Source organism: Stigmatopora nigra, chromosome 3 (assembly GCF_051989575.1).
Source record: "Stigmatopora nigra isolate UIUO_SnigA chromosome 3, RoL_Snig_1.1, whole genome shotgun sequence".
NCBI lineage: Eukaryota > Metazoa > Chordata > Actinopteri > Syngnathiformes > Syngnathidae > Stigmatopora > Stigmatopora nigra.
Window position 1 is genome coordinate 15,433,820 of NC_135510.1, and position 13,540 is coordinate 15,447,359.

Below are 13,540 nucleotides of genomic sequence, written 5' to 3' on the forward strand. Positions count from 1 at the left end.
GCGTAGTATTTTCACACACTACACACAAGACACTGTAGATCATTTCCTTCTTGCAACCAAAGCCACATCTCAGTCTCATTCAAGCCAAACTCTTCCCTTAGCCCTCATGTTAGTACAGTACTAATTGTGACTTCTTTAGACTTTTTCTCACCGTAAATCCAGGTGGCAGGAAGCCTTGTGGCATTGTAACATAACGCATGTGGATTCGGCATACTTTGTAAGCATCTACAGACCACCCCACTGACATTCAGCCTAATTACTCACACTTGCTTGACGGTCACTACACCCAACAGAAAAGAATGTCCTTTATTAGCCATAAAGTTGTCTTAGTCCCTGAGGTAACTATATCATTATGCCTTCAGTATTCATCAGTTAATGCTGGTAAGTGGTGTATTTCCGAAGACTCAGATAAATTGTATTACTATTAAATTGTATTACTGGAATTGCTTTGAACATGGGGGTGTTTCATCAGTGAACTTCAAAGTTGTTTGAAACATAGTTAATTCAATTTTGAGTTTCTACTATATACTATTGAAATAACCATGGAAAAATAATAGACCCATGTGTACTAAAGAATTCTTCATTAAAACGTGTTCCCTAAAGGTTCAACCTTAATCCAGCCATCGAAATTTCCCGATGAACAAAGTTATCCAATCCAATCCAATCTGATAAAAGTAACCGAACAACAATCAAGGAGAAAAACCAAATCTTTGGAGGGTAACGTGGGTCACACGGAGCATGATGACTGGACTTGAAGGTACTTGGAGATTATTCGACTTGGGGCTGACAATAACTAGTGGTTTAAATACCCAAACGGGTTGACGGGTCAATCAGAAACAGTGGGGTGACAAATGAGGCAGTGAGCAAGGGGAGACATGAAGGCCAGGAAATAACACGAAAAACAAGCCACACAAGGGGAAAAGCCAACAATATACAAAAACCCAAACTAAACACTAAAGGAAGCCATACCTAGCAGAAAACAATAATAACATCTTTCTCTTGCAGGGTAACGCCGTCAGACGGAGAAACGTCACCCTCTGGTCTCCCCGAGTCTTCAGATGAGCCTCTCGGTGCTACAGGGGGTGCTGGTGCTATGGCCATGCCTGCGACGTCCACCCTCTCGCTGCCCATGAGCCAGGGGAAGCCATCCTTGCGTCGCATCAAAGGCCGCATTCACCGCAGTAAGAGCCTGGACAGCATCGATCTGCTTGACTCCAATGTAAGTGCTCAATTATTTATGTCAGAAACTAATGCATTATTTTTTATAGATTATATACATATAAAACTTTTTATATATATATATATATATATATATATATATATATATATATATATATATATATATATATATATATATATATATATATATATATATATATATATATATATATATATATATATATATATATATAAATCTAATCTAAATAAACATTAAAATTAACCCCTTTTGAGACAGAAACCATGGACAGTTCTCAAAAGTTGACTCTCAAGACGTTTATCCTTTTACACTTTTTTTTTGGGGCATTAAAAATACAATTTAAATTATTATTTGATTATGAAACTTTATGGTATTTATCGTGTTTTTTGTTGTTGTTACAAATACACTGATAAAGTAACATATTGCTATTAAAAGCTAGATCTGGTTATAGCCCAAAGTAATACTCTAAAGTAGATTTGTTTTCATAGTATTTTACACATTGGTGGCGCTAGACTTGATTGGAAAGCCCAGTCAAAATGGATTGAATGTCTAAGTCCATCAGTGATAGTCAATGAGTTAAGTTTAGTTCAGTGTTCTGGGCCAAAGGAGAAAACGATCATCCAGATTGTGATCAGTCATTGTTCAAGTCATATCCTATCTTGTTTTCAATTTGTTACAGAGATTAAATTCAGAACGGGTGTATGAATATTTGAGGTTCACTCGACTGACTGGTTTGATTCCTGCTGGTGGCGGTATGAGGGTTTATCATTTATCGAAGACTTGCTTTAAATTAACAGTTATTGGTCGTTTTTTCACAGATGAGTACAACACAAAGTATAGCTTATGGTCACGGAATCATAGTGGTAGCATTACACATCAATGAAATGTAAAATATCATACTCCCCTCAATTTTTCATCTCCATGCTTTACAGCCACTCTCACACATGACACAATGACCTTTGGTTATGTAATGTTTCTTAGGCTTTCAGATAAACACACAACACATTCCATATGCCTCTCTCTATGACTGGCTTACTCTCATAAAAAAAAAAGAAGTATTAATCTAGTATGTGATTGGATAAGCTGCTTGATGTTAAAAAGCCTGACCAACCCTGGGATTGTCCATTGAGCTCCACTCTCTCCACCAGTCAATTCATGCCTGCTTGTGTGTGTATGTGCATGTGTGTATAGTGTCTGTGAGGAGCTGTTTTGGGAAAGCCACCAACGGTTTACGGCCAAATAAGAGCCTGCCAAACTGCGACTAATGCAAGCTTGCCGAGGCTGTTTTTGATGGCATTGGACCACAGTGGACACAAGGATACTGATAAATCTCTCTCCTGCACAACACTGAATCTTTCTCTACCGCTGCCATTATCAGTTATCAGCAAATTCAGTGTGCCTTTATAAACATTCACAATGTGGTCTTTCCACAATGTTCACATCTATGCGTCCAGAATATATGCCTTTATAAACATTCACAATGTGATCTTTTCATACGGTACATGACGGCCCCTCCTCTCTTTGTGTTGGCAGTTTTTTTTTGTGCGTGTGTGAGTGTTGTTTGCTTCTATTTCTGAGCTGCTTGATTTTCAGCAGGCGAGTCTAACGTGGTGTTACCATGTTTAAGAGGTGTGGTTTCCTGTCCAGCATACAAATTAACGCAAGTTCACATTTATTGATGCAAAGGAGGGTTGAAGGTGAACAGAGCAAGTTGCACTGTAGGTGGAGTAGGTGACAAGTCAGGGATGACACAGCACTGCCATCCTATGTGATGTCATTCCCATCCACATCGAGACACGGGCTCCAGGGATTGCATGACTTTAGATTTCTCTTTGGTCAAGATTGATGTAATAAAATTGTAGATGAAATCAACTAGTCACAGATAGTTTTCCCCAAACAAGATTAGAAATTAACAAAATCTTTAGAAGGTGGAATATTTCGCAATAACCAACCAACCATTAAAGCTCCAACTCTACGCAGAACCTAGATATACCGTATTTTACGCACTATAAGGCACAATCAAAATTGGATAGGCCTTGTATATGGATTAATATTGCTTAATCATTGTATGACATTCCCTTTAGTGCAGCTCTATCTAGTGGATGCATAACGCAACCCCCCCCCCCCTCCCCTCCACATCGACTGTGCCTTTTAATGCCCAATATTTGAAAACAGTTTTAAAAATAGGCCATTTCTAGAACGTGTGCCTTATAGTGTGGAAAATTTGGTCATTAAAAGAATGGGCGTAATAATGCTGAAAGTCTGCAATGAAAGTCCCTTTTAAGTCCATTGGGATGGTGTTTTGATACAAAATAAATTGTGCCAATGTCCTGATATTCATAGACATACCTGTACATAAGCACCTAGCCAAATGGGACATGTAGCCTCATTTTTGCTCCCCACAGCAGCAGTATTGTTATGAATTGTGTTGTTTGCAAATACTAAAGGACATCTTTTAATGACCCCTACCCTTAGGCTTTCTAATCTCTTGTTGCTTTGTGACACTACAGTCATTCTGGAAACATGTACTAACTAATCCAGTACTCGAAAGCTAGACATAGCCATCAAATTGGTTCAAGACATTATAGCTAGAATACCAGAATTTATGAAAAAAAAGTGGGCATTCGATGATGTTCTTGGGTGGAATCCAACTTTCAATAAATGTCTACTATAAAAACCACTGTCCCTCTTACACAGAAATTGCACTTTTCAACTCAATTTTTAAAAAAAATGTAATTGAATACATTCTTTTCCTTTGTATTTCCATTCATATAATATCAATTTTAATTCAAGTCCCCTCTCAAATCTAAAATTATGAATCAATTTGACATATGTTTTATTCAGAAACCACATATGTTACTGTAAATAGCTCTGGATCTCCTCCTAAAGCCAAAAATGTGATTCGCAATAATGGACTTTATGTAGGCTGCAAATGTCATTGTGGAGTAGTGTGTAACCACACACATTCATATTTGTCTGCGTCTACCGCTGTAAAATGGTTGTGTTTTTCTTGAATTAGAACTTGTGAAGCCCACTTTTTAATGTGTTTGTGGACCTTTGTGGAGTATTTACATCAAAGATGGCAGAACAGCCTCAAAGGGAATCAAAACTGGAAAAACAGCCAGAGAATTTATCTGTGGTATAAAAATAACTATAAAAAGGAAGTTACTAAAAAGTGCATTCAAAGCTTCAGAGGGAGCAATCAGAAAAGAACTTTGCAAAATAGAAGAAAGCAAGTGAATTGGATTTTAATGATTGAGAAGAAGGCGCACACGGTACGTGATTGTGTTACTGCAAATGTAGATGTTTTATTTCTAAAACATAAATATTGTGCCCTGCGATTAGCTGGCCACCAATTCAGGTGGGATAGGTTCCAGCATCCCGGGTGACCCTAGTGAGGATAAAGCGGTTCAGAAAATGAGATGAGATGAAAAACCGTAGTTTAAGCTTTGGTCAATAAACTGATGTTTAGCAGAAATTATGAAAGTAATGAACCTGGCAAGACATAACTTGGAATATATAAAATAATACAACAAATAAATAAATAAATACTAAATATAATAACTTCTATTTTTGGCTGGAGGTCTTAAGTGTCAACTTTTGAATAGCTTTTTTCCGATATTTTGAAAATACAATTGTTATGTTCCATCCTCGGTGCGGAGCGAAGTAGAGGGAGTGCAAAACTTAAGGCTTTAATAAGAACTAACGGGAAAAGCCATACAAAGTTAGGACCTAATAAAAATCAACAAATAAGCAAACCTAACCAGGATATCACATATGCACACGACATGACCAACTCAAAGCAATAATCCCACAACCAGGCATACTGGAACACAGGGTTTAAATACACACACAAGGGCTGATTACCAATCACACACACCTGGCCACCCACATAAGAGAAGGGGAGCCCAGAGGGACATGGCGGATGGCAAACACAAGGAAAAACACGCACACATCTACCCAAAAGCTCAACAAAATGTGACAGAAATGACTTGTTTACGCTGGACCCAAGTGTTGGTGGTGGATGAAGTGATGTAGACATGTATTTGGGGCACATAATTGAGGATAGTTGAGCATTTTTTTACAAACTAGTAAAAAAAAATGCATTTCTGTCTGTCTCTGGGAGTCACTGGAATACATAGATCAATAAGTTGTTGTTTTTTTTTTAAAATAACTTCTCTTTAGGTCACTCGAGTGGAATTTGAGCATTTTCACAGCCTAATTGAGGGTCTTACATGGCACAGTAAAGTGCCTCAGGATTCTACTAGTTGGGATTCACTGGCCTAGAGAACATCATCACAATCAAATGACAGTCGCCTGCAATGACATCATTGCTTCTTCAGTTTTGTCCTACTGTCTAAAACGTTGGCTATTTTAGAACGGTCAAGTGTTTCATCTAAAAATAGAATGGCTAAGCCATCATGAAAGACAGACACATTACATTTTTTAAATATATTTGAATCAAGTAGGAAATGTAGATCAGATTATTATTCTCTGTAACAATACAATAATAGAGAGATGAGCATTTGAGCACATTTTCCCAACAGTGTTTAGGGTTTCAGTTTGGTTAATTGTTTATTTTCAGTACTTTGTCCTCGCTCTGGTGCACAAACACTTCATACTCTGATGTGAATACAGCAGACCAGCAGTTGGCAGGCCTCTCAGAAGACGAGCCAGATTCACAGGAGTAATCAGAATTTGCGGTTTTTATCTTTTAGGACTATACTTCAGCGAGGATTGCCATTAAACACAGCCTTAAATTAAGCTAACTTGCCAATTTCTTCCTCAAGTCAACCTCTTTTTTCTACCTATTCCTCCATGCTCCCTCAGCTCACAGAAACATATAAAAAACAACGTGAATAGAACATGATGTGTCCTATGATGTTGTTATCCACTGAGATGACATGAGACTTTATATCTCCTCACCAACTGTATGGTTTCTTCTCCACAGAGTACATAAGACGCAGGCTAAAAAAAGATTTAGTATCTATTTCATCAGGCGGAGCTTGCCGCATTTGACTGCTTGGGACATGCTACTGAGATAGCGTATTTTCCCCTACAATCCTGTAACCCACCACCACAAATAGTCTATGGGTATAAAACGGGCATAAATAATAGATTGAAGAAATGATCTTATTCATAATGCAGTGTTTTCTTTCTATTACTTGAAGCTATTTTGTTTCAAAGAAACATGTTTTAAAAAGGAAAAGAAAACATTGTAATAGCTGTGATAAGAGACTGAGTCATCTAAAACTGAGTGCATTCCTAAGAGATTTTAGATGTTAATGATTTAAAAAAATATTTTATTTGTCATCTGATACATGCTGAGTGGCAATATCTACATATCACAGAGATTTACTTAGGAAAATGAATGCTCTGACAAATGTATTAGACTGAAAGGCACAATTTTCTTTCACAGAAGGCTACAAAATTAGGTTCTAGCGTCCATGAATCTGTGAGAAATCACAGGTCATGTTAATCATTGGGAAAATTCTTTATGTTCAGGAAATAACCACAGTTTGCTATTCATCAATTAGCTTTACTGCTTATCCTCATGAGGTTGTAGGGGTTCTGGAGCCGATCCTAGAGTGCCTGTCTTATCCCTTGGCCTATCCATAATGGAAAACATTCAATCAACACACATAGAGATGAGTTAAGACTGCTTTCAGTACATTAGACTTACAATTTGTAAAGTTACTCAAATAAAAAATGAACTTTACATTCCAGCTAATATCTCATTTTGTATTTGAACTCCCACTTCCACTTTATTGCTTCTTATGACAGTGTCATAGAACTGTCATAACACCTACCAATCATATGAATGAATGCTCAAGGCATTAAGGTCATTCAGTAAATGATGTCAAATTTTGTCGCAAAGTTGGCATTATATTCTGATTAGGGTGTAGGGACTATATGTAAATTCAAACACTTAATGTCATCTGCCATAAGCATTCTGTCATTTTTCTGAGCTATCATGATTATGACAGTTTTATTAGACTGTTATATGAATCATTCAAATTAGATGGCAACGAAATCCCTCATGACAGTTCTTAAAATCTCACATTATTCCAAATAAATAAATTATAAGTCCTAATTCTAATGAGACTACTTCATTTCGAAATTCTTTTTTTTTTTTGTCATCTCAGTAGACTATTGAAGCTCATAATGTTTGATGATTTGTGCAGACTGCAGGGTGATGCCTGCTATCACGGACAGCAATGGAATAGCTCTCGTTAATTGCGTCTCACGTTAACTAGCAGAAAATCTATAAGCTTTGGCTCAGGCTCCCCTACGGCTTTGAGTTTGATCGCAATGATTTATTAGCTGTTTAAAGACACAGAGTCCTCGGTATAATGACATGCTCCCTGCTCTCATGTTAGATCATCCGGTAGCACTGTGCATCTGAAATGTCGGGCAAAAAGGGGCAAGAAGAATCAATTTTGCCTCTATACATAGATGAAGCCATGATCTATGACACGGACAGTAGCCGGTAAATGAGAAGGGCTTTTCACACAGGGTCATACAGAGGAGTTCTCCTGAAATGAAATTAATCAATCACTCTTGGGTTGGCTCTTAAAGGAATCACTAAGGAGATAGATGGTGAAATGCATACATTGCAGGAAGCGTTTCTTGAAATGAGTATGTTAGGCGGTCATTTGTCCTATTGTATACTATCGATTGGTCGCATTTAGAGTTTGCATGTCAGCATTATTTCACAGGTGAATCAGCGTGGGAATTCAAGAGGCTTGTTGAGAGAATAATACGATAATAAATAATAGAGATGGATCGTAAACTCAAATCAATGACTGAAATATAAATTGAAATATTAATGTGCACTGCCCCAGCTCATGTCACTGACATAACACGTTAGATCTGCTTCAAGCCTCTTATGTCATCCTACAATAAATGGAACGACCCCATAGTCCTACTTTAGGAAGTAGCCTGTCGACCTATGTCCAGACAAAACACAAATATCTTGTCCAATATCGAAATACATTTTAGATTTTTAGGTCATTGGAGTAGATGGTCACTTTAAGAACGGCAACGGGCTCGTAACATAAAACTTGGATGATTCAAAGATAAATTTAATCTAACCTTACACTAAACTTAATTTTAATATTGTTATAAATGTTCATACCTTTCTTCTATTTGCCCCGCCTCCACCTTGACTTTCAGATGGAGCTTAAGGGAACCTATCGAGGGATGTTTGCTTCTGTATTCCCTTCAAAATATTCCGAAAATTATGCACACAAATGTCCTCACAATAGAATAACGCACGACCACTTGCCAACGAGAAGTACTATAAACACCATTTGCACTAACTAACGGAAAAAAAAACTGAAAAGAATGCAACGCCCCGCCCAGTGCTCGCAGAGAAATTACACGAGGGAGTTGCGACCAGAAAGACAGTGCCCATGAAGTTCCTATGAGTAGCTTCTTGCGTCTGCTCTAAGCTCGTATGTCAAAATTTGTCTCGTATCTCAAGACAAAAATTTGCTCGAAATTTTACCCGTATCTCAAATTGCTCGTATGTCGGGGCACTAGTCTGTCGAGGTACCACTGTACTAGTATCAGGATTAATTGTGATGGAATGGAATTGTGACTTGTCAATCGTGACAGTGACCGTATCACTAGATATGAGATCATACATATTCCCTATTATTATTATGTGAACCAGGAAGAACTCTAGTCTGCTTAATTGGGCACACGTTTTTGGATGATGCCAACACCCGATCGGTCATTGTATCCCCTGACCTTTTTCATTGAGTACCAATGACATTTTAAATCCCTTTCACTCTAGAATTAATTTTTCATGTGCGCTTTGGTCGCAGTTGCGTTCCAGGTGCTGGTCTCAGAGCAGAAGTGTTTTGCAATAAATAATGTATAGCTCTTAAAAGCGGTGACAACAACTTGTAGTCGGTAGTTGAGTTGCACTGGTATGGCATTGACAATTCCCCGTGGTTTTTGCTGGCTATGTTGTTATTCAGTATCCTGTTCTGCTTTCTACTTTGTATATCGTGACTGAGCCCCCGGTACATTCGTTTGTGTGGTGTATAAAGTATTTCACTCATTTAAAAGATCTGTTGTATTATGCAAGAAAGGACCAGGGTCATGTAGTACGACTTCTGTGTGATTCTCAGAACATTTGGCACCAGAGGTTTGTCTAAAGAATGGGATGAATTATATGCAAACAGGAATTTGGCCCGCACTCTTGTCTTTCTGTGCATCACACCTGAATGGTGTTTTCACAGGAGTGGAATTAATGTGAATGGACAGTTCCTGCTATTTGGACATGCAATGGAAACAAGCATTCTTTTGGTGAATGCATTGAAAATAAATGTTCTCCTGGGTTTTAAATTGGCTTTTTTTTTTATTTAATCACTTAAACATTTAATCTATGTTGTAAAATGTCCTTTATTTCTCAACAGATATAATAGATTAACTAAAGATTCTATCCCAGCCTAGTATGGGCACCATGGAAGCCCAAAAGAACGTTAAAACTCCACACAGGATTCCACTTAAGAGCCAATTAAATGTTTTTCCTTTTGTTTTGCTTCCTTTGTAGATTAATTCATGTATTTATTAATCTTATGCACTGATTATCCTCACAAGGGGAAGATGGCGCCTACCTAACTTGAACTGACTGCCAGCCAATCGCAGGGGACAAAGAGATAAATACACAGTATGCAAAAATCCGAAACAAAGGATGATGTAGGTCACAAACTTCATTGCCAAAAATAAGGTTGCTGACATTGTAATGATAGGGTGTGAATCACAGATGCCAAAGTATGAAAAACATACCACACATGATATACCAACTACAAAGTAAAATGCATATGAAGACCGGTTAACACAGTGGGTGAAATCCCAAGGTTATATCTGATTTTAGTTTGAGTTTGTTTATTTAATAACGATACAGTAAATATTAATGAACATTACATATTCACAGTTCATATTTTACAGTTTAGGAAACAGCAAAAATGATCGGAAAAAAATATTAATATAAGTAGTTCTTCATGAATTTATACTACAGGAAACAATATTTGTGTATTCTCCCATGATGTTCCTTCTTAGGCAAATTTATGATGAGTAATAATATATGAGAGTAGAAATTATTAATAAAAAAAGGGATTTAATGAGAAAAACGCAGAAAAGTCACAGTTATAAAAATACATGGTTGACCTTTGGGACACGAGATCCAATATACACAATGAATGAGTTATAACTAAAGATGTTATGTATTACTGTATTTAAGTAACACGATATCGAATGCATGGAAAATGACTTTGAAAGATTTTCGTTAGTCTGGAGTGTTTGCAGTGGTATACGTATCACAAAGCAATTAATTATGAAGGGCAGTAGATTTATCAACATTGACTTCTGTGAAATGTTGGCAATATCACATTTTTAAGCTAACAATAATATTAATGCTGTAAAAAAAATGAAAAAAAATGAAAATCAGACATAGGCATTGTCGTCATCATTGACTTGACAAAAAGCCTAGTAGTCATCATACACTCAGCAGCGTATGACGAAATTGTATAGTGCTTCTCCACAAGTTCGTCTTCCCAGGCCAGACACACTTATGACATTTTACAGTTGTATATGAATATCTCTTTCATCTATATAAATACATAATCATTAGTATTATTGGTAGTATTGTTTTATTTTTATTTGTTGGTTTTAAGCATCTACCTTGAATGTCAATTGCCTTTTCGATTCTGCCTCCTGATTTTATGACTACGTGTGGGGTGGACCATTAACAAATATTTTTTTCTTTTTCTTTTAATGTCCGCTCTCATGTAGATGAACCCTCTGAGACACCAAAAAATTGTAACTCAGCCATCCCTTGAGAAAGTTGGGGGAGTATGTCGTTTTATGCTCAACTACTTGCTCAGGAATGGGGGGCTCTCAGGATGGAGTTGTAACGAGCCAGAGGCTCTGCTGGGTAGCATTAGGATCAAGGTTGCTATTTCCGGATGCTACCTGCTGAGGGATGTGCTAGAGTCACAGTTTTGATGGCTTCCTCCGGTCCAGAACTAGCATTAAACAAGACTGAGAGTGACACACACACACACACTCCTCCACCCCATTACCCAAACAAATATTTGAACCTATTGTCACCTATTGTCATTATACTTCTATTCAAAACAAGCCTATTGTGGTTAACCAATAAAACTAGTGTTCCCACTGAGACAATTTAATCAGGGAAACATTTAAATGTAAGTTTGACCTTTATTGGCCTTTATAAATGGGGCCATAATAAAGCAGAATTAAAACTCAATGCTGTCTTGTTGTATGATATTATGGGAAATCAAGCGTTTATTATTTTGTAGATGACCTATGACAACGACGTGTTCAATTATCCTTTAAACGGCCTTCTCTCTAATTTGGCAAGTGTTCACTTGCACTGTCGTGCAATGAGAAGGATGTGCACACTTCTTTTTAATTCACAGGGAATGAGTCAGCTTTCTTTTTGACTGACCTCTGCCTTGCAGGTGTACAATTGACCTCTGAGTCTTTTATCGCCTTGAATGAGCTCTTAATTTATGCTCTACTTGCTTTGGGGAGCAATGTCTAACTTTTGTTTTTGTAACTCCTTCACAGTATTTAAGACTAGGTTTAATGTAGAGTTCTCCCTGTGCTTATGTGGATTTTCTGGGAGTACGCCTCACCTCTAAAACGTGCACCTTAGATGATTTCCCTTGAAATTGTCCATTGGTTTGATTGTCAGTGTAAATGGTTGTTTGGATGGAGGGGTGCTGGAGCCTAGCCCAGCCAACTATGGGGTCCTATCCCCAAATTGGTGACCATCCAATGGCAGAGAACAAGGAAAACATGCAAACTTCACATAGGAATGTCCAAACTAGGGATTCAATCCTTGATCTCAGAACTGTGAGGCCAGTGCTCTAGCCACTCGTCCACGGCACTATTATAATGTTTTTTTAAAAAATCACATACCTTGTAACTTTTTACAGTATGTTGACACACCATAAGTACGTTTGAATGGAATTTTTACGCAATGTATTCAAATTAAAGTTCTCAATATATTGCATATTTCATTAAATAAAAGACTATAGAATAATTGGGGATTTTTTAAAAATCTCTGTAACTATTTCTACAATTCTTCAGTGTTCGAATAGACAAGGTTCCTCTGAAAATATATCCATCTTAGAAAATGGGTGGTCTTTTGGCAAATTAGATTGGATCAATTAATAATGATTAATAATCTCCTGTTTTTCATTTTCTTAAGTGCTTGTTCTCAAGATGGTCATTGTGAGCTGGAGCATATCCCAGTTGACAGTGAGTGAGTGAGAGAGAGGTACATCCTTGACTGGTGCCAACCAGTAGTAAAACAACCCAGCAACCCTTTAAACACAAATCATTTGAATAACCTCACATGGATGTTGAGAAAAAGTCAGAAAAATTCTGGCAAGCATAAGAGGAACATGAAAGCAGGAACCAGATGGTCCTAATCAAGATTTGAATTTAAAACCTCCAAATATAACTACATACTTGTATGTGCCAATCAACACTTTCTTCACACGTTGCAATTTTGCATTTTCACACAATTTATTTATGAACGTCATTCATTATTTGAAGATTTCCTAACCTTGTCTTTGATGTATGACATTAACCCATTTCATATTTATCTGTGTATATTTCCCTTTGATCAACTTTGTCCATTGGGTGTGGTATATCCATCTATTCGGTTTTCATTTAATTCCAATGCATAAAATACTTATGATACAGACTTTGAAGTCTGTATTTTTCACTTGTTATCTTGTGTAACACACACGCACATGGACACTCATGATACTTTTTTCTTTTTTAATCCTGACTCCCTCCAGCATCACTGTTTTTATATTTGGATTACCGCTAGGAGTGCTGTTGTAATGGAATCCAATGAAGACTGATGACACTCGTACAAAAAAAAGTAACAACTACAGATGTTTTCCTGCAGAGGGCACAGTTTCCCCATTAACTATCTATATATTATCAGGGAGGAGAGCATCCATCCATCCCTCCATGTAAATCAGTGCAGAAGATGTTATTTCACATCAAAACTGTGTCAAAGATAGTTGGAGAATGGACCAGGCTTTTTTTGTATGCTGATATATGTCTATGATCCATTACACATTGCTAGGCTCTCGTCCCATTGAGCAAAACATACCATGAGACGAGATAAAGAAGTTTTGACCCCTATCTACCTACAAAAGGCACACCAGCTTTACATGACTGCCAGTTTTTACCAAATCTTCTTAATAGACAAACCAAGAATTGAATATATGCTCAGTAAAAATACATGGAGACATTTTCACTCCAGGCGTAAACCTGTGA

The 13,540-nt window shown here is 37.2% G+C and overlaps 1 protein-coding gene across 12 annotated transcripts in view; it reads left to right on the forward strand.

The window, feature by feature from the left end:
* Positions 1 to 13,540, forward strand: part of tjp1a (tight junction protein 1a) — an 85,229-nt gene that overhangs the window by 16,313 nt on the left and 55,376 nt on the right. For all 12 annotated transcript variants that reach the window (XM_077712535.1, XM_077712540.1, XM_077712537.1 and 9 more), the window contains exon 2: positions 1,006 to 1,219. In XM_077712535.1, coding sequence (XP_077568661.1) covers positions 1,006 to 1,219 — 214 coding nt within the window. The remainder of the gene's footprint in view (positions 1 to 1,005; positions 1,220 to 13,540) is intronic.